We start from the raw sequence: 22,959 nt of genomic DNA, 5'->3' as shown, positions 1-22,959 counted from the left end.
TACAGATGAATGTTTCCATACACTTTTGCTTTGTTTTGTCTTGGGATCTTAAGTGATAGGACAATGGAAATGGTAATGTAGATAAATGTAATTGGTTGAAAAGTTTATACACTGTTACCTTCAACAGCCCTATAACGATTCAAACGTAACTCCTAAATACTTAAAGCTGACACAAATAGCAGAATGTGATAATCATGTTTAACGGACGGACTGATAGATAATGATATACAGACAAAAATAGATTATAGAGAAGCTTCGCTACTAAAATACTATTTTTGCAAGAACCTGGTATTTTTTGCACTTGATGCCAAATATTATCTTTTTACAATCATAATGAAAACTTTTATCACTGGCATGTACTGTATTTTACATTGCCAGTTATTAGGTTAGGCGGAAACCTTGAAGAGTTGGTCATTGATTTTTCCCCCCAATTATGATACACAAAATTATCCTTCTCCTTATATAAAAGTTGCAGGATCTAAGTTGCCTGTGTTTACCGAAGGAGCTTACTAACCGTTGAACCGATATGGTTCTCCTTTTAAGTGTAGCTTCCCATAGGTCCTGGGAAGGTTTATAGCTATATTGGTGGACGGTACCACCACTCTCTAAAAAAATCGTTGCCGCTAGTGTAGTATAAAATTGAAGATATAAGAAGAAAAGAATAATTCTATATTTTGAACATTTTTCTGGTTAAGTTTCATAAGTTGAAAAATGAAAGATGCATTTTTTTCTACTTAAAATGCTAATTTTCTCTTCTCAATAACTAATCAGATGTTTGAGAAAACCTGATTACCTAAATAATTTTCTTATAAAAATAACAAGGGTGATAACGTTTATAAAAAAACGGATCCTAGAAGAAAAAAAAGTTTAGAGGGGCTAGAAATAGGAGTAACGCTACTGTGAAAATACGACGAAACCCGCTACTTCGTTATCTTTCCATGATCCATTAAAACTTTTTTTATCTTATTATAATGTAATTATGGTTTGTCCGTAAAGATCATGCTATCCATTGAACCGATAGAGTTCTCTATTTTAGAGAAGCTTCAAATAGGTTTTAGGCTGTTTTAACATCCTCTTATATGTAGATACAACATTTAGAAATATTGTTGGGTAGTAATAATTTTAAATGAAAACATTATGTGATGGAAAATCTTAATAAAAAGATGTACTGATCTAGTTAGAGACATACTTATGCTAATTGTAGAAAAGCTTCAATAACAGTGATTAACTATTTCCTGAAAGAAAAAAAGATTGAATGAAGTACTTTTTTCAACAGAATAGATTAGGTGCTGATCAGCCCCAAAGAAAATTTCTGATTTCAATAAATCTCGTTAAATTACGGCGAAGAAAATTCTCCTTTTACTCACTATGCTGTGTTAATACGATTTAGCTAATAGTTTACAAAATTATAATTACCCTTTTGAGTTTATTTCTTGATTGTGATTTTGAGGAAATGAATTAACATTTTGTTAGCCCCTACGTGCCGAAGACCTGGGCTAACAAAACTGCTATTAATTTTATGATTTTTTAAAATTTCGCTGTGGCCGAGAACCGGCTCTAATCCAGCGGATATTAAGGTATACTGGAAAATATTTATATTTATTTGGTTTAACTTAAGCCTTTATACTTTAAATTCTATTTTTTTCATCAAAAATACTTTTGGTCTGTTATTAAAAAACTATATTATAAAAGATATTTTTTCCAGAAAATAATTTTTAAAATTAATTTTTTGCTGCTTTTAGATGTAACTATTTTGCATCTTTAATGTATAAATCTGCCAATCTTCCTTTCATTCCCTCATCTAGCAGAGCCTTCAACTTAAAGTGCATTTTTTTACCAAGAGAATATTAGGCAAAAGTATTTTCACCAAAAAAACAAATATAAATCTTAGAAGATTGGGAATTTGTAAACGTAATTTTAATCACCATTGTATTGAGTAGTAATTTAAAAACAGGGGAAATTGTTAAATGAATACCTTTTTATTGTTAAATAATGTTAACAAGGATGACAACATCAATAGTTCTTGAACCACAAAAAATCATGGATTGACTTCGTAAATTTTAGAGCATATGTTTATGAGTCATAAAAAAACTATAATTAAATTTGCTACATCATATAAATACTTATAAGGAAGACTTCATGTTTTAAAGGAAAATTTGCATTGCGAGGATTCTATTTTCGCTTAAGGGTTATTTTATTGGAGTGGAGTATTTAATCAAGTAATTATGATTGTTGAAGTTTATTTTTTTTAAATAACGTTCTCTAGTGGCACTTTAAAATATTTCTTGAATATTATATTTTAGAGGCGATAACGTGAAGGTCACCTACTCTAAAATAATTACAAACATCCCTTGTACATTAAGAAGCTTCAATGTAAAGAAGAACCAGTTCAGTTCGGTTAGGGAGATCCTTTGGTACACATACTTAGACTGTCAGACATCATGTTCCTTTAAAATAAGGATAGCTTATGGTATCTATATTGATTTTGAGCAATTTAAGCAAACTCTTTCCTTTGGCAAAATTCGTTTTGTTCTTTACCATTTGAGGTCCTCACAGACAGAATAATTAAAAATATGTAGATTTTAACTTGCATTTTGATTTTTATATTTGTATATTTTCACTAATCTTAGTATTATAAAGTTTGTAAGCTTTCTAATTTCACCGTCAAAAAGCAACTAACGCAAAAAGACTACAGTTAAAAATAATTTTCTCAGCTTTTAGATGAAATCATTACTGTACTTAAAAAGGACATTTATAGATACAGTTTTGTGTTTGTGTGTGTTTGTGAGTGTGTGTGTGTGTGTGTGTGCGCGTGTGTTTGTGTGTGTGTGTTTGTGTGTGTGTGTGTGTGTGTGTGTGTGTGTGTGTGTGTGTGTGTGTATGTGTGAAAGCAACTTTCACCAGAAGCATCCCTTGGTTTGTAAAACTTCTATGTATGTACTAACAAATAATACTGTTATCATGGAATTAACAGTTTTTAGGAGTGCAGCTACTCTTAAGTTGTATAAGCATTAGTGATGGCAATCCGTCGAATTTTTGGGCCGGATTCGGATTCCGGATTCTTAAAAGAATCCGTCAAAAAAAGTGGCGGATTCCTTGCGGATTCCAGATTCTTATTTTTAACGGATTCCGGATTCGGATTCCGGATTCTAGCAATATTTTAAAACGCTTTTTTTTTTAAATTAAAAAATTTAAGTGCTACGTATGTCCTAAAAATTAATTTTTTTGTTTTTTTCTGTAATTCACTTCCGAGACTTAAACCAGATTTTAAAAGATATTATATATAATGATGATAATCTTTGCCTTTAAACAGGGGAAGTTGAAAGAAAAAAACTCAAGACGCTAATTTTAGCCTACAAATTCAGAATCCGGAATCCGCTATTAAAAAACGGATTCCGGATTCGGATTCCAAAATTGGCCTAAAAATTGGGCGGATTCCGGATTCCGGATCCCGGATCCGGATTCCGGATTGCCAACCCTAATAAGCATATTGAGTATAATTATCATACTGTATCTCTTCTGCAAGCGTTTGTTTATGCTTTTAATTTTATGCAAATGGATGGAGATTACATGTTGATATTATGACAGGGAAAAATTTTTCGTTAATTTAGATTGCTAACATGGAACACAGTTATTGGTCATTTCGTTCCTCTTGAAGGATGAGATGGGGTAAAATGGTTTGATGGAGGGTATCGTTATTTTAGCCCGCTGCGAGTTTTACTTTATTAGAGAACATGAAAATCTGATGTAAGATCCAAGTAATAATATATACATTTTAATGCAAGATGATAACAAAATATTTTTTTTGTTTCAGATGAGTAACGGATATAACGAGGAGTATTCCCGGGGCAGAGGAGGAGGGGACGGGTATGGCCCCCCACCACCACCCCGAGGAGGTCCCCCCAGCTATGGAGGGGGTGGATATGGTAATGGAGGTCCACAGGGGTATGGATCACGTCACCCTCCAGCAGGTAATATTACGCCCCCTTTGATGATAAACAAAATCACTACTTAAACTGATGAAAATTATTTGTGAAAAAGTTTGGTTACCGTTAGTTTTTAAGTTATGATAATACTACCTACCCTAGAACCCATACTTATTCTTACAAAAAATGTATCTTTCTAACAATTTTCTACTAAAATTTAAACTATTATGACCATTATTTTATTTTATAAAGGGTGTAATGGTGAAGAAAGATTTATTCAGACCCATATAGTTATAGAATAGTTGCACTTCTAAAATATAGCTACTAGATAGGTATTTGTTTTAACATTTTTAACATTTTTATTTTTTTAAGGAGGGTATGGACAACCCCCTGGACCACCACCCCCTTCAAGTTATGGAGGTGCGCCTCCGCCCCCATCGGGTTATGGGGGAGCCCCACCACCCCCCTCAAGTTCGTACTCATATTCTGGATATAATCAATATTCTTCAGGTGAGTTTAATAAAAAAAATTATGATAGATACAAATTTTGGGGGTCATTCGATGGTATTTATGACCCTAGAGGCCTCTAGGAAAGGGGGGTGGTCAACCCTCCCTCACTTTTATTTTGATTTTTAAAAAGTAATACATTTTTTTTGAAGGTCTACTCTAGAGGTGATTTCTTTTTGGAGGGTGTCGGCACCCTTCTCAAAAATAGTAGTAAATCTTTCCAGGACCTATGAGAAGCTACACTGTAAAGGAGAATCATATTCGGTCATGGGTTAGCGAGATCCTTCGGTACAGACAGACAAAGATTCTGTTGCTATTATTTAAGGATTGCCTAATAAACTTATGCTTTTAGGGCATTCTGGTTATGGTGGACCACCTCACGCGGGTCCCTCCTATAGTGGGGGAGTACCTCCGCCCCCTGCACCCTCACAGCCCCCACCCCCTCCACCGCCTGGACCAGTCTACGGGGGTGGGGCACCCCCCACTTATTACTCCACCTCATCCCTGCCCCCCATGCCTGCCCCCACAGATCCGTCCTACCCGCAGTGGTATAAACAGTGGTAAGTAACAAATTTGATTGTAGAGTAGCTCCGCTTTTAGTTTTCTTTGCTTGCTATGTTTCAAAAAGTCTTAGATTCGGTTCTCAGCCATACTGCAAAATGATATTTAGCATCATAATTCCTCCTCAAGGGCTACCAAACCCATTTTTGATCTTATAATTTTTCATTTTAATATCCTCGAAAATTTTTAAAAACTATTAAATTATTTCATTATTTTAATTTGTTTAAAATATTTTTTTTATGAATGTACTTAAAAGATAAAATATTTTAATATTTAATTTATGTTCAAAATTTAGTTGTATAATTAAACTCTTCAAATTAGGAAATATAAGTAATTAAAATTAAAAACTAAATAATTTAATTAATTATCTTTAAATGAAAATTTAGACGTTTAAATACTTTGTGAATCGAGAGAAAATGGGAATAATCCATAGAAACGTGCACAAAGCAATGGATTTATTTTATTTGGATCTTACACCAGATTATCATGTAATCTTATCAAATGAAACTTGTAGCTGGCTAAAATAACGATCCCCCTATCCACCCCTTTTACCTTATCCCCTTTCCTACTGGATAAACGAACTGACCAATAAATGATTTGTCCTCTATTTATTTGTCAGTTTGTTCATTCAGTAGGAGTGGAGGAGATAGGGTAAATTAGGGTTAGCCAGCTGCGAGCTTCACTTTATCAGAGTACCTGAATATCTGGTACAACATCCAAGTAATAATATATCCATTAACAAGTATTTTTTTTCCAGGTATGATATGTACGGGCACACCCTGAGGGGTGCAAGCGGAGCAGCACCACCCCCCTCAGCTCCACCCCCCGGACCCCCGCCAGCCAAGATGTTACGTTTAGACCTGGGGGGACCTGCACCACCCCCTCCCCCACCAACGAATAGGAATGCATCATTTTCTAGCAAAATATTTACCTTATTCGATACGACAATTTTTTGGTGCTTTTTTTTAAATGGTCAGCAAGCACAGAAACCCCCACACATCTCTTAATTTTGAAATAAACTGAAAATAGGAGGGGGAGGATTATCCTAAACTTTGCGTGGCTACCCTTTAACTAACATTTCTTAACCTCACCCCCTTCCCTACTATTTTTGGGTATAGTCCCTTTCGTGGCAACGCTCCTTAGGGGGCGATACTTCGTATTTTTCACAGTAACTTTTCTTCAATTTTTATCCCCTGCGGGGGGCTCTAATCCTGCGGGGCCAATTGCCTAACCCTGCGGGGCAATCACCTAACCCAATATAACCTAAAGTAACCTATTAAAAGCCATTTTAAAAATACGACGAATAGCAACGAAATGCCACGAAAGGGACTATATCCCTATTTTTTATTTATTTCAAATAAGAGTTGGGTGGGGGGGGGCTCTGTGCTCCACTAGGTACTTTGAGAGAAATCACCATATTACATAAGTACTAATTAATAAAACAAATAGTGATCAAAGTAAATGAATATGCAATAGGAATGAATATGTAATAAGAATAATATTCAGGGATCTAAAGGGATAAGACAATGGCCGGAAAATTGATGGGGATGCCCAATGATGACACACAAAATTATCCCTTCTGTAGATTAAAATTAGTGGTTGAAACGTTTGAACACTCCACTTAATAAACTTACGAATAAAATAAAAGTCCCAAAAGTTGTTAAGCCAACAAATAAGAAAACGTTATTATAAAACTTTGAGGACTAGTGTAATAAACAGCCCATTTCCCCCCCCCCTCTCTCGGAATAATATTGCATAAAAAAACATTCAACGTAGGATGTTTTTTTATACAGGGAGGGGACATTAGACTGTGGATAACACTGGTACCCAAAGTTTTATAACCAAGTTCTCTTATGCATTGGCTCGAAAACTTTGGATATTTTTATTAATTATCAACACCTTGTTAATCATCATTGGGGATGTACTGTACATTAATTTATCGTCCATTGTCTTATCCCTTAAGATCCCAGGATGTTTTGTTATTCTCATTTTTAAAAGCGAAGCTTTTCTATAATTGGGGTCGGTCAGTCCGTAACGGATAGCTTTTTTGTTAATTTATGCATGTTAGAATTGTCCTAACGATTTCAAACTTTGCATGATGATTCTTGTAGAAGTTAGGTACGATTTAGAAAGCGTAGCAACTCTATAAACGTTACCAGAATGTCCTTTTATGTTTTTTTTATTTTATAGCAACGATTTTTTTTGTGATAAAATCATCCAATTGATCTGATTTGGATTACTGATTCCTATTACAATAAGGTACAATATTATAAGCGAACCATCTCTATAATCAAGTCCTTAAAAGTCAGTATGTCCTTAAACAGAATTCTGTATTAAGAAGTTTTGCAACAAATTTACGTAATATTTTGTGAAAACTTATTAGTTCATATTTTGTATATTCAGTTCTGACAATCTACAAGATTTAATGTTCGTCTGCCACACCGTTTCAGAGCTTCGCTTTTATGGATGTTGTCATCCTTTTTTTTTTATAAAAAATGCATCTTTTAGTGAGGATCCGACGCCCGTAGCCGCTAAAAAAGGAGCGGTCATTTATACAACTCCAAGACCTCCTACACCGGAACATTTAAAGTAAGTTTTTTTTTATCACAGAGAAGCTACTCTATAATTCATCTTTGTCTGTCCATCCGTTTGTTACGCCATGCGGCAAGTGTGATTTTCTGTGCAGAATTTTTTTATACCCCTCTTACCAAAGATGCATCCAGTATGTAACCCACTTGGTTCGTCAGTATATCGGTTATGCTACATAGGACATTTATATTTTGATATGTAACGGTTTCGCAATTAATATTATTTCTGATTTTTATAATCGTATCGTCTCCCTCTTTTTATGACCACTGATTATCTGCTTCATAATTCATTTTTGTCCGTTTGTTCAACCATGATTTTTTTGCTTTGCTACTCATGGATGTTGTCATCCTTGTTTAAATATTTTATTTAAATTTTCTAAAAGATATAAACTTAAGTAGGTGTATATTTTTCACATCTAAATATGTTATTTCCATATAAATAGTAGTTATATGAACAAGAGTTAGAAACACGAATGGATCATTGCATTTGAAGATAGTCAAACTGGCCCCAAAATCCGTTAACCTTAAAAATAAATTCTAGCAGTCAAACACCTTTATTTATTTTATGTTATATTTGATCTATAATTATACAGGGGAAGAAACTTTTACATGATATATAATTTACCATAGAAAAGCTTTATTAAAAAAAATGTGCCAGGCGTATTTCGTTACTTGATATTCCATTCACATATCTAACTATTACACATACAGGTGTATCTCAATACACAATTATTCATACATGTATCTAACTATGACACATATACTTGTGTATCTCAATACACAATGATTCATTCGTGCATCTAACTTTTATACTTAAACAGGTGTATCTCAATACACAATAATTCATTCATGTATCTAACTTTTATACTTATACATATGTATCACAAAACTTGCTATTCCAATCATGTATCATTCTTTTATGCTTAAAAAGGTGTATCTTTATACACAATTAATAATTATCCAACCATGTATCTAACTATTATACTTGTACAGGTGTATCTCAAAACTTGATATTCTAATCATGTATTTAACTATTACACATACATACAGATGTATCTGAATACACAATAATTTCGTTCATGTATCTAAGTACTATACTTAACAGGTGTGTATCTCAATTCTTGATATTCGAATCATGTATCTTACTTTTATACTTAAAATTTATATCTAAATGCACAATAATTCATTCATGTACCTAACTCTGACACATACAGTTGTTGGATATATTTATAATTAAATAATGTTTATGTTATGTCTGATCTCACTGCAAATGGAAAAGATATTTTTTCCTTTCACGTGCATTTATATTTTTATTCAAGAGAAAAAGGTTTCCACCATGGAAAGAAAACGAAGTAGCGGGTTTTGTCGTATTTTCACATTATCTTTTGATATGTTAGGTTAGATAAATAATTATGATTGTCCCACAGGGTTAGGAAATTGGCCCCGAAAGGGCTAGAAATAGGATAGAATCTACTGTGAAAATACGACGAAACCCGCTACTTCGTTTTCTTTCCATGATCCAAAGGGTTAGTTTTGGTATTATTACTTTCATCCTTATTGTCGGCTATGCCACTAGATCCTATAGGGAACTGAAGAGAGATGATGTGGGTTTGGTTCACAACCACCTTAAATTCTGATTTGTAAGATTTTTGAAAGGAGGGCTAATACAATACTTGACTTTTTTTTGTAAAACAAATAGAGTAGCTTCTCCCAAAATCTCTAAAATCATGCTTTTCTTAAATACTAAGCAAATGAACTAAGAAAGTTTTGTATAGAAAAAAGGCAATAAAAACTTATATTTGTATTCTGCAATTTCTCTAAAAACATGAGAAATGCAGGTATAAAAGGATTCTCTAATTCTTTTTATAAATATAACAGGATGTCTGTATATATGTTTGTCTGTAGTGAAGGATCTCGCTATCAGCTGATCCGAAATTGTTTTCCTTCCATGGAAGGTCTAAAGACGGTTTATAGACTGTTTAGGGAATGGTACATCCATCATTCTAAAAGAAATCGTCTGTAGAAAAAAAATACTTCTGCTAGTAATTAATAAAGCATTTTGCCTACAGCTTATTCGCCAGTCAAAAATCGGTTCCATCTGAAAAATCATATATAGCATCGTGTCACAAATTTCCACGTATATTAAGATAAATATTGTAAAATTAATACCTACCAGTTTTGCTAACCCGGGCCTTCGGACCCTCGGGGTCAACTTTAAACTTATAAATTTTTTTATTTTAATATCTGTGGAAAGCTGTCTATAATACAATGCGATAAATATCTATTATAAATTCCTCTCATCCCAGCAGCAAAATGCATTAAGCAAAACAAATCATTAATCTAAAGTTGCCAGCTTTAAGTGCCATTCTACAGCGTTAAGCCCAAACCATTTATATTTTATATTGTTTTCTAAACAAATTTGTTTTTTTTTATAGTTTTTTTTTCATTCTTTACCTTAGAATATGATAGTTATTTCTCGCATCGTATTATAAACATCTTTCCGAGGATATAGAATGTACAAATATATGATTAAAACCAGTTTTTTTTAGCCCCTAGGTGCCGAAGGTATGGGCTAAATGAACTAGTTTTAATCTTATGATTGTACATTTTTATATTCGTAAAAGCTGGGTATAATACGATGCTAGACAAAGTTTTTTTCGTATGGATAAGAACCGGTTCCTACCCACCGGATTCGAATGAATACAAGAAAATCTTTTCCAGTTTGCTTCCAAATCCGAATAAAGTCCGCTGGATAAAAACAGGTTCTAATCCACATAGAAACAGAACTTGCCTTGAAAGAAAACACTTGTGGAAACCATGCATCTAAAGGGATAAGACGATGGTCGATAAATTGAAGTACATCCCCAATTATCCCTTCTGTAGATTACAATTAGTGGTAAAAACTTCTGGACACTCGAGTTAATGAACTAACCAATCAAAATTCTATAAAATCCCCCAAATTGTTAAGCCAACGAATATGAAAACATTATTATAAAACTTCTGTGGCTAGTGTAATGAACAGCCGAATGTCCCCTCTCTCCCAGAAACATTATGTTAATATCAATATATTGTTCCTTGAATTACAATATTTAATTAAGTTGTTTTAGTGTAATTATAGGAATATTGGATTTTGCAGCCCTTATTGTAAACAAATATTTATACATTAATGGATGGAAAGATAGATTAATCATATAGTAGATGCATAGTTATATAGATAGATAATTTGGTTGATAGATTTTTAGCCAGAATTACAAACAAATGTTTGAAAAGATGTAAAAAGGTACTTTTTTCAAGTCAGATAAAAGAGTTTTTTTTATAGTTTTAAAAATATATTGCATATGAATTGTTAATCACCAAAAGATTCAAAGAAATTGTAATTTTCAGTTTGATTACAGATATAAAACTTTGCTTGGGTGCAACTTAAAAACCTTTTAACTTTTTTTTTTTTTTTTTGGGGGGGGGGGTGTATATCCCCAAATTTACCTCTCTTTGGAGTCCTTAATGAAAGTATAGAAAAGCTTTGCTAATGGAAAGTTGCAATTTGTTATCTGAAACACAAAAAGAAAACAAAAGTATGAGAATGGATTTATTGTTACTTGGATCCTACAACAGATTTTCACGTTCTTTAATTAAGTGAACTTTGTAGCGAGCTAAAACTATATCCCCCTTCTTTACCCCATCCCCTGTTCTTCTACTGGGGAAACGGTCCGACTAATAAGAGCGAGGGGATATTGCAACCTAAATTGACGACAAATTTTCTCCTGTCATAATATCCACGTATATTGTACATCCATTATTATGAGGAAAACATTTACACAGATTTTCCACTAAATTAGTTTCTATGTCGTAAAAGTTCTAAAATGACATTTACAAAAACGAACATTTACACTTCTAGAGTTTCAGAACTAAATACCTAAGCAGAATATAAATGTATTAGTCTAAACAAAATTGTAAGTAAATTTGTTACAAAACTGCTTAAATAAAGGATACTCATGTAATCATTATTTTAAAAATCAAATGAATTGGATAACTATATCATTCAAAAAGTTAAAAATAAGCATGATTTAAATATACGTACAGACTCTTTGGTAAAAATTAATGAGTTGCTACGCTTTCAAAATCCCTCCTTAACTGTTCACGCTTTTCCTCAACAGTTTAGCGGATTTAAAACCGACACGCAACAAGCGGCCAATGGATCCTATAAATAGACATATTTGCTGAATCAAAAATGGTTTTACCTAAATTGTATCTGTTCCTTCTTCGCGATTATAGAATTTCAAAGATTTTAACAAAAAATGTGTGATGATTTGACTTTAAAATGGCCTTCGATGTAAAATATAGATGCTGTATATTACCCTTAACACATGAAAGCAGTAGTTGTTTTAAAAACCTTTCTTTGAAGATTAATTATAACTTATAAAATTGACGACGGGGGTACCTTCTGACTTTAATTAATGCTTGTTTTTCTTCAAATTACCTTCAAATTTTAAACTTAGAAAGTAAAAACAGTAATAAAAAATCAACATATCATTTAACTAAAAATACTGGCACAATTGATTTACAACATATACTTTTTTTTAAATTGAAGCTTTTCTACAATTGGGGTCGGTTAGTCTGTCCGTCCGTCAGTAACAGTTAGCTTTTTAGGTGGAACAATTACCTTTTTCATTAACTTGGACATGTTAAAATTTTCCTATCGATTTCAAACTTTGCAAGGTTATTCCTGTACTAATTAGGTACGGTTTAGAAAGCGTATCAATTCTATAATCATTACCAGTATGTCCATACGCCCATTTTTAATATGTTGATTTTAACTTTTTTAACAACAAATTTTATGTGTAAAAATTATCTAATTGATCTGATTTTTGGAATACTGATTCCTAGGACAACAAAGTTCAATGTTTAAAGCAAAGCACCTTTATAATCAAGTTCTAAAATGTAATTATGTCCTTAAACATTATCCTGTATTTAAACATTTTTTTTTAATTACAAACAATTAAACAAGTTTACTTACACATTAGTTCCGACTTTTATAACTTTATATTCTGATTATTCACTTCTTAAACTGCACAATGATAATATGTCAGTTTGTCCTACGGTTTCATAGCTTCGCTTTTATAGATGTTGTCATCCTTATTTTTATATATAAACAATTAGCATTGACACTCGAATTTTGTATGTAAAAAAGACACGATATTATTAAGTTATCAACCACATAAACAATAGATTGTTGAAGACATTAGGCCTTTAATTGATTATATCAAAGGACTGTTATTAATAAGTATACCTAGTCAAATTAGTTAACAACTTAATAGTTCATTATACATTAATAAATAACAAGGATGACAATTTTCATAAAAGTGAATCTATGAAAGGGTAGGACAAAAAACATTAACAATTGTAGAGTGTCATAACTGAATAAGCAAATATATATGTATAAGTCTAAAAAAATGTAAGTAAATTTGTTGCAAAATATAGGATACTGTTTAAGGACATTCCTACATTTTTGATATGCTTTGTTTATAACATTCTACCTTTTTGTAGTAGGAATATCAAAAGTGTTTCAAATCAACTTTTTGTAAATAGACAACGATTGTAGAATTGCTATGCTTTCTAAATCGTACCTTACTACTACAGAAATAACCAACCATGCCAAGTATAAAATCAATAGGACAATTATAAAATGCCTAAATTAACGATAAGATCTATCCTTTATGGACAGACAGACGAACAATGAATATAGAAAACCTAAAGACTAACCTTTATTAGTTTGTTAACGCAAAAAATATAATTATAGATCAACCAACAAAGACCAAAATATTTGACCTATTTAGATTATGATCACATTTTGAAAAAGGTTTTGCCATGTCTTATATAAGATACAAAATTAAATAATAATTGTTTTCAATTGCTAAATAATCTTAAATACACAAGACAATAATTTTGTGTTTAATTAAGATATACTAGCTCAATATAAAAAATAGCGATTGTGCCCCTGCATCTAGTTGATCTGTTTTCTAAGGGGTAAGGATAAAATCATTCAAAGACTTAAATCTAAAATTCAATAGCTTGAACCCATCCTGGGACCTATGTGAAGCTTTAATGAAGTGTAGAATTTAATCAGCTATCAAAATCTTATCAGTACATATCAGATGATCATTATAACATTTTTGCCAAATTTAATTCAATTTATATAAAATTTTAAAAGTTTAAAATTTAAGTATATTTTTTAAAATAATGTTTTAATGAAACCTTTTGCGTCATATATTAACTTACTTACTTTTTAAAAGCAAAGCTTTTCTATAATTATTAAATGCGAAGCTTTTCTAGATAGATAGTTTTTTTTCGTTAATTTAGGCATGTTAGAAGTGTCCTATCGATTTCAAACTTTGCATGGTCATTCCTGTAGTAGTTTGGTACGATTTAGAAAGCGTAGCAACTCTATTATCATTACCAGAATGTCCGTACGTTCATTTAAAACATGTTGATAACTTAACAACTTTTTTAACAACAAATTTTTATGTGATCTAATTATCCGTTTGATCTAATTTTTGGTTCCTGGGACAACAAAGTACAATATTATAAGCGAAGCAACTCTATAATCAAGTCCTAAAAATGTAAGTATGTCCATAAACATTATCCTGTATCAAGCAGTTTTTTTAACAAATTTACTTACAATTTTGCTTCGACTCTTTTACTTTTATATTCTGATTATTGAGTTCTGACACTATACAAGTGTTAATGTCCGTTTGTCCTATCATTTCATTGCTTCGCTTTTATGGATGTTGTCATCCTTGTTCATTATATTAATTATTTTATCCATGTAAAATTCAAAATGGTTTAGAACAGAAATATTTACTTTTGTGTAATAAACGGCAAAGTATCTAAACAATTAGAATTAATATATATAAAGTACTTTTGATATGACTTTTTATATCACTAATAATGCATAAAATAACCATTGTTATAAATCCTAAATATGCAGTGTTGAATTGTCTATAGAAATATTGTTTTAAAACCTCAACAAATATGACAAACTTATATTAACAAGCCATGAACATTAATATTAAATGCTATTTTAAAGTCAAATCATCGCACATTTTTGGTTAAAATCTTTGAAATTCTATAATCCTGAAGAAGGAACAGATACAATTTAGGTAAAACCAGTTTTGATTCAGCAAATATGTCTATTTATAGGATCCATTGACCGCTTGTTGCGTGTTGGTTTTAAATCCGCTAAACTGTTGAGGAAAAGTGTGTGTTATAGTAATTCGTATGTAAAGTTTGAAATCGATATGACAACTCTAACATGCCTAAATTAAATATGTGAGTTATCAGTTATTGACGGACGGAAAAACTTACTATAAAAAATAATCTTCTTTTTAAATGTTAATTAGAACCTTTAGAACAAGATCAAAACAAAAAATTAACCTCGATATGGATTGCCACTGTGTTTAAAATGTTTAATATTTTAATAAAAGTAAATGTATATTTTATAATTTATGTGATAGTACTGTTTTTTGACATATGTTAAACGAAGCTGTTCTATAACAATGGTCTATGTGTTATTAATTAAGGGACATTACAGTTTCTGCCCTATTTAAAACGTTTTTCTTTATTCAAGGGTCCTTACCACAATTGTAGGTACTGCACTTTTTATTGAAATAGTGGTTTTTATAGCTTAAGAGAGTGAAAGTAAAGAGTAAACCCTCAAGATAAATTTTTTGACTAAAAAATAAATTTTGGAAGGTCCATATATTTAAAGTGAGCAAATTAGTCTGAAACCTGCCTCGATACATAGGTTCTATATTTGTGTGGTTACAGTTTTTAAGCTTTTTACAAGATCTTACTCAACATACATGCAGATCTTGCTACATTAGTATAAATGCTGCTTCACATTACAAAAATCATTATATAATTTTTTATCATGCATTATTTAACTATTTAAGTCTCTTATTAAGTATTTTTTCACCAAACCTTCACCTTTTTAAAATATTGTCATCCTTGTTATTTTTGTATTTCCTGTAATCTTTCCAACCAGGAAGAAGGAAGTGACATGTCTTCATACACAGGGAGGGAGGGGACATTGGGCTGTTTTTTACACTAGTCTTCAAAGTTTTACAATATCGTTTTCTTATTCGTTGGCTTTACAACTTTGGGTACTTAAGTGGATTTTTATTGGTTGGTTCATTAATTTGAGTGTTCTTACTCTTCAACCACCGATTTTGATGATTTGGTGTATCATCATTGGGGATGTACATAAATTTATCGGACATTGTCTTATCCCTTTAGATCCCTGAGTGGCATATCTTAAAATAAACTCCAGGATTCTGTTTATTTTAGGATTTAGGTTTTAATTAAGTTTTTAGAATTGTGTCTTAATACAGAGAGGGAGGGGACAATGTGCTGTTTATTGCACTAGTCCCCAAGGTTTTCTTATTGGTTAGCTTAACAACTTTGGGGGACTTCTACTGAATGTTGATAGGTTGGTTTATCAAGTTGAGTATCCAAACGTTTCAACCATTTATTGTAATCTACTGAAGCGGTAATTTTGTGTATCATCATTGAGTATGTATATCAATTTATCGGTCATTGTCTTATAACTTTAGATCCATGCTTAATATAAATTTCAGGATTCTATTTATTTTAGGGTTTTGGTTTTAATTAATTTTTGTTATCATATTTACTTTTGAGAAAGATTATTAGAATTATAAGAGAGCTATTGATATCAAAAAAAGAGAAAATATCTGTATCTTTTTAAGTAATGTGGTATTTTTAAGGGCTAGGTTGAGATCTATTAGTCTAAATTCCTTGGATAAATTTAAACCTTCCTTACAAATTGTGGATTGGTTGGTACAGCCGTTTTCTAGATTTTAGGGGATTATTATACAGACATCCTACTTGAGTAGTATATTGGAGGAAAGATAACAAAACAAAATAACTATATTATAAAGGGTGTTAAAAAAAAACCGATCGCTTACAATTTGTACCACCATAAGTACTTCAAATCTTGGAGATAGACCCCATAATGTTTAAAGTTTTTAATGGGGCATGTAAAGACCTTTCTTTAGACACCTTAACAAGGTTTCTAACTTAATCTATGCCAATTTGACATAAAAAAGACATTCCCATCCAACTTTGACGCATGACGGCTCTGTCTATTCCTAGTTTTTGATGATTGCCAGGTCTTTCTTTTGATGCCAAATTGGCTAAGATTGTGTTAGAAACCTTGTTAAGGTGTCTAAAGAAAGGTCTTTACATGCCCCATCAAAAACTCCAAACATTACGGGGTCTATCTACAAGATTTTAAGTACTTATGGTGGTTCAAATTGTGAGCGATTGGTTTTTAAAAAGACAAATGCAAAAAATGCACTTTCAGCGTAGGGCAAATTTCTCTGCAAGGGCTAGGTCTTGAGCTCTAGGACTCTGGAAGGGTAAGTAGATTCAAAATTCAATAATGTTTCTCATTGTCATTGCTTGGGCATGAATTGTATTATTTTTTATTAGTTTTGGACCAAAACCATAAGGTTTATATTTAAAAAAACAAAGTTAATTTTAAATAAAATTAGCAATTTCAATTTAACCCAAGCCCCGCTGGGTTAGAACATAATCTTTTTCAATAAATTGTAGGTTTTTTTCACCTAATATTGGTCTTAGACATTACATCATAATCATCCTTATTACATTGTTGTACTCATTCTATAAAAAAATATTTTCTCGTATTCATTCGAATCTGGTGGATAGGAACCGGTTCTCATAAATACGAAAAAATTATGTGTAGCATCGTATTATATCCAGCTTTCTACGAATATAAAATTGTACATTCTATATCCGCGGAAAGCTGTTTATAATACGATGAAAGAAATAACTATTTTATAGGCGCAAGGTGCCAGAAAAACAGATGGTGTTCCCCTTCGAGGAGAAGTCTCCCTCACCTCCCCATCTGCCTGGAGAAATACCCATGAGGCCCCCAACTCCCCCACAGGTAAACCTACTAGGACAAATGTGTGATGTTAGCTTGGTAAGAAAATAAAAAGATGCTTTACCTCAAGGTACCTAGCTAGCACTATACCTCCCCCCCCCCCCCTCCTTATTTTTTTAATTAATTAAGAAACTAGGTGGTTAGATTTTGCCATATCCCATTGGGGGCCCTAACATAAAGGTGGAGATGGGTTTCTGTGCCCGCTATGCACTTTGAAGGAAAACCACCAAAATAAAATAAATAACAAATAAATTCTCCAAATAAAGAGTTACTCTGCTCTAGGCATGTTTGCATAGATTTACTGAGTAGATAAAGCAGTATTAAAGAGGAGTTTCGCTACAAAATAAAATAATTGCTAGAAACAAAATAACTTCCTGGTAATTTTCTCTTTATTTTTCTCGGGGGAGTATTTTTATTGTCTGCAAACTTTATACCTCAACATAAGGGCAATTAAGGACCCCATTATAAGATCTTAACATATTAACATAATTACTATAGTGTCTGCTTATCTAGTTTTAACTGCCAAAGACTATAATAGACGATGTCTGTCTGTCCTTCCGTCCGTTTGTCTGAAGCTTAAGATCTCAGTAACCGCTGAACCGATTGGGTTATATTTTTTTGGGAACATACCTACTGGTCCTGTGGTGGTTTTAGGCTATTTTCTTAAGGGAAAGTACCTAAAAAAAACATTTGTACTTGACAAAGTAGTATTACATATCAGTGATATTAGGGGATACGATAATGGAAGATAATATATTAATTACTGCAGGAGCCCGGAGAGAAGAAACCTAAGATGGACTGGTACTATGACGGTCAGTCATGGGTGTATGCGGACAAACCACCGGAAAAGAAGCCGCCGTCAATTGAAAAAGTCAAAGAAGCTGAAAAAGTAAGTTTCAATTTTATTGGAGGCGAGAGATGTGCCAAAAATTTTAAACAAATCAGTTACTAGGCGCTTTAAAAAAAAATTTTTTTGCCCCTAGTTATCCCACTTTTTTATTCTTGAAAGTGCGGAGGGGGGGAGGTAGGTTTTGTCACTATTTTTTATCACTATAAGTCAGTTGAGGTTAGGGTAAATTGTTTATTAGGTAGCCCTTGCAATAGTTAGGTATAAAAAAAACAGACTCCACTCACTTATTTTCATTTAATTGCAAAATTAAGGTGGGAGGGGGTTGTCAATGCGCAATAGGTTACTTTATGTGAAAGAACCGAATATACTTTTCACACTAAATAATTGAAATTAAAGATTTGTAGATAAGATATTTTTAGTAATATTTTCTTTAAAAGCATTTCTTTTTATTACCTCTAGTTATTAACAAAATATTTCTGAATAGGTCTTAAATTTCAAAACAAAATTTGAATTTCAAAATATTTTTATATAGAAACAAGGATGACTACATCCTTAAAAAGGAAGCTCTTAAAGCAAACGGTAGGACAAACAGACATTAACACTTGTAAAGTGTTAGAACTTGAAAAACAATTTATTAATTTATAAGTTTGACCAGAAGTATATAAATTTGTTGCTGCAAAATTGCTTAAAAAAGGATAATCTTCAAAAGATGTTTTACTTTTGATATTGTACCAAAACATATAGGACATAATATCATAAAAAATTGTAAAAAAATATAAAAAATCAGCTGATTTCAAACGTACGGACTTTCTAAATCTTACTTAACTTTTACAGATATCATCGATTCATCATCATGCAAAATTTGAAATCAATAGAACAATTCTAACATGCCTAAATTAACGACAATAACTATCCGTTACCATAATTATAGAAAAGACTTGTCTATAATAAATATTCAAATTTGGATAGTACGAACTGATATTTGCATTTATTTTTATTTTTATCCCAACATTTCTGTTTATGATTTTAATCTATAAGACAATATGCTGGTAAAAGGATAAATATTATAACGAATTGCGGATGCGCCCCTATTATTTAGGAGCATGAGGAGAGTAAAATAGAATAAAACTATCCCTAGAACCAAAGGGGACTATGCACGAACTGATTTTAAGTAGGGTTGGGCCGGACACCGGATATCCGGCTAATTTATAATGCCGGATATCCGGTTCCGGCCGGATACCTTGCCAACGTTTGATATCCAGCAAATTACCGGATATCCGGCGTCAAAAATCAGCCGGATATAATGTAATGTAGTTTTTATGTCCGGTATCCGGCTGGATATTAAAAATGACCGGATATCCGGCCCAACCCTAATTTTAAGTACCTTCCAGCAGTGATGTTAGGCATATTTTTGGTTGGTTTCTGTTATAAAGGGGCAAATGAATAAAAAAAATTAGGGTCTACCATCTGCGAAGTTTAGCTAAATAGGAGAACTGAATAGCTTCAGTGGTTAAAAAACAAAAAGCCTTACTACTTTATATAATAAGATATAGTTTCTGTTATTCTGTTTGATAAGACGTAATTAAATGACCAATTTTTAACATTAACCTTTTTTTTAGATATTTTACACTTATGCGAAAGCAGAAAACCCAGTTCAGAAAGCATTAATCAACAGTCTCCGTGGCAAATATAAAGATCCAAATAAGCCTAAGGTAAACTATTTTCCAGTGTGGCTTCGAATCCAATCAAAATCCGCTGGATTAGAACCGGTTCTAAGCCATACTGAAAAATAATGTATCATATCCTATAATAGTTAGTTTTCTACAAATATTAAAATAAAAATTATAATATTAATGACAAGTTTTGTTAGCCCGCGCCTAACAAAACTGGTTTTTAATTTAATAATTTTTCATTTTAATATTCGCGAAAAGCGGTCTCCCATGCGATGGAATAAAAATACTATTAAAATTAACATGGTAGGTATATAGGGGCAAATTAAATGCATGGGGTAATTTTATTTATTTTTCATAGATTTTTTGTAAAAAATATTCCTTTTTTTTAAGGAAAACAACTTAAAGTGAATGGAATTTTTGCATTTTGATTTACCCCTATTCAAGTTGTTCACAAATAATTTAATATATTTTTATTTATTTATCTTTTTGCGCATTTAAACTGCGTTTTGGTATTGTATAGTGTATTGTCTTTTTAAAACAATAGTTAAGTAACCAATTTATGAAATTATAAACTTTTAAAGAAACTGTTTTTAAAAAGCATTTGACGTGGTTTTGGTAACGTAGCTACTCTATAACTAGGTTTTGTTTGTCCGTCCTAGACATAAACCAATTTTGTTTCTTAACTGCCATGAAAGATTAAGTCTCTAATGTTGTGTTTGGATTCCTAAATGTTTTTTTCCTCCATTTTTGATTAATGTGGAGTATGCGTGTCTGTGTATAGTTTTGTGTGTGTTATTAGGCGTTTGTATATGGGTGTTACTGTTAGGTGTGTCTGAATGGGGTTTATATTTGTGTTTTCTAAATGTCTATGCTGATCTGCCTATGCACAATATTGTACTTGTATGATATAAAAAATCAATTTGATTTTAAGAGGAACTTTTTAAAAACACGTTTTCAATAAAAGTGTTAAATAAGATGTTGCATAATTGCAATTGACATCAAAAACGGATTCAAGAGAAATCTTTGCGCACTTTTACTGTAGATCCTAAATTATATGGGCTCTGCCGGAAATTTTTTGTCTTTCGATATAGGGTTGACTGATCACACACAGGTAAGGTAGAAGAGACAGAAAATTTCTGCCCCATATAATTTTAGATTACTTACAGAAAATGCTTAAATTAATAAAATATAGTAGATAATATGATTTTAAATGAGAAATAAAATAATGCCTTTGGTATTTGGTATTAAATAAACTTTTGGATCTTGGAAAGAAAACGAAGTAGCAGGTTTCGTCGTATTTTTAAAGTAGCTTTTGATAGGTTATTTTAAGTTCGATTAGGTAAGTGGTAATGATTGCCCCGCAGGGTTAGAGCTAGAAATAGGAGAAAAGCTACTATGAAAATACCGACGAAACGCGCTACTTCGTTTTCTTTCCATGATCCAAACTTTTTTTTCTTAGAATAAAACCCCTACAAATATAATAAACATAGGTTGTATCATCTAAACAAAGTATAATCATAAAATACACACTTATATCCAAAGAGAAACTGTTTGGAAAGTTATCATTTAAATTTTTAAAATAAATTTCCTATAGCTATACTTTTATAGAAAGTAATCATGTTTTTTGGCCTTTAGATTTAGATCTCTCTAACTATATACTGAAACGATATAATTCTTCGTTTTAGAAAGCTTGACATAAGTCCTGGAGTTGTTATAAGAAATTTTTTTTATTATTGTCTTGTGATTGTTTTAGGCTATTTAGGCTTTGTATACAGAGGCCATAGATGCTAGGAGCGTAGCCACTAGTAATATGATTTAATACAAACAATAAAAATGAGGATGAATGGAAACTACACATTCAAATATTAATAATTTACTGTGTCAAAGAACCAATCAATCTCTTTCAAAGTTTCAAATAATAAAAAAGACAAACTTGTAAAAAAATATAAAATAAAGAGAGTAAATGTAAAGTAAAAGGATGTCTAATTACTCCTTGTTGAATATATTTATGATGTTAATAGTTTGGCTTCCTCTTATCCAAAGATAATAGTGTTATTTATAATCCATGTTCTACACACTTAATATTTTGCTTTTGACATCACAAGTAGATACTTACATGTATACTATGTTGGTTAATTTTCTTTTTTTTATATAATATAGGACAAGTGGATTCGCCCCCACGAGATGATGGAAGGGGGGGGGGGGGTATCTGAGGGGGGTAACTAAGAAAAAAAATCATTGTGGGGATACTTTTTTTTATCAAGATTTGAATCAAATGGTGTGGTGTTGGAGAGGTCTTATCCTGCCCCCTCCCACCTATTTATTTCAAGAAAGGAAAAGAAAAATGAGGGGAGGGGGTGCATTTTTTTGAAAGGGGGTGGAGAATGTCCGACTTCCCAAGATAATAGCCTAAATTCTTTGTATGATTAGTAGGTGCATTCTCTGAAAAGCAGAGTTTAATGGATACATTGTAACAATTCCTTTCCTAACAAATTAAAAATGTTGTAAGACTTTTTTTATCTTCAACTTTTCCTCAATATAAAAAATATATGTCAAAAATTGTCCTGGAAATTCTTGTATTTGAAAATGTGCAGAAAGTTTGAATAATTCTTCTAATAGTCCTAAATTAAATTTCCAACTTAAAAGTAGGAAAAAAGTTTTGGAAGGAAAGTTAGGTTTGTAACCACTGTGAAAATGAATGAGAAAATTTATTTTGTATTTTTTGTTTTCTTGATTATTAATCAGGAATATTGGACAAAATATAAAAAAAATTGGTTATAAGTATACACTTAAAAAAAAACAATTAAAAAGATATAATTTTTAATTAACATGAAGTGTTCTAAGAAGACCCTAATCAACCATAGGGAGCAAT

General features: G+C 31.7%; 2 protein-coding genes across 2 annotated transcripts in view; both read left to right on the top strand.

Annotated features, from left to right (window-relative positions):
• The window catches only part of LOC145314965 (uncharacterized), a 37,131-nt gene extending 31,130 nt beyond the window's left edge, over positions 1-6,001 (top strand). Inside the window, exons 2-5 of the mRNA XM_080155039.1 lie at positions 3,815-3,971; positions 4,299-4,436; positions 4,786-4,993; positions 5,752-6,001. Of these exons, the coding sequence (XP_080011165.1) occupies positions 3,815-3,971; positions 4,299-4,436; positions 4,786-4,993; positions 5,752-6,001 (753 nt within the window). The remainder of the gene's footprint in view (positions 1-3,814; positions 3,972-4,298; positions 4,437-4,785; positions 4,994-5,751) is intronic.
• Positions 6,002-7,498: 1,497 nt separating this feature from the next.
• LOC145314668 (uncharacterized) overlaps positions 7,499-22,959 on the top strand; it is a 64,730-nt gene continuing 49,269 nt past the window's right edge. The window contains exons 1-4 of the mRNA XM_080154672.1: positions 7,499-7,583; positions 17,462-17,567; positions 18,334-18,453; positions 20,034-20,126. Of these exons, the coding sequence (XP_080010798.1) occupies positions 17,484-17,567; positions 18,334-18,453; positions 20,034-20,126 (297 nt within the window). The 5' untranslated portion in view covers positions 7,499-7,583; positions 17,462-17,483. The remainder of the gene's footprint in view (positions 7,584-17,461; positions 17,568-18,333; positions 18,454-20,033; positions 20,127-22,959) is intronic.

The sequence above is a fragment of the Acartia tonsa genome, chromosome 3 (assembly GCF_053477335.1).
Source record: "Acartia tonsa isolate MP-2025a chromosome 3, ASM5347733v1, whole genome shotgun sequence".
NCBI lineage: Eukaryota > Metazoa > Arthropoda > Copepoda > Calanoida > Acartiidae > Acartia > Acartia tonsa.
The sequence above is the reverse complement of the archived record's forward strand: the minus strand, read 5'-3'. Positions and strand labels throughout refer to the sequence as shown.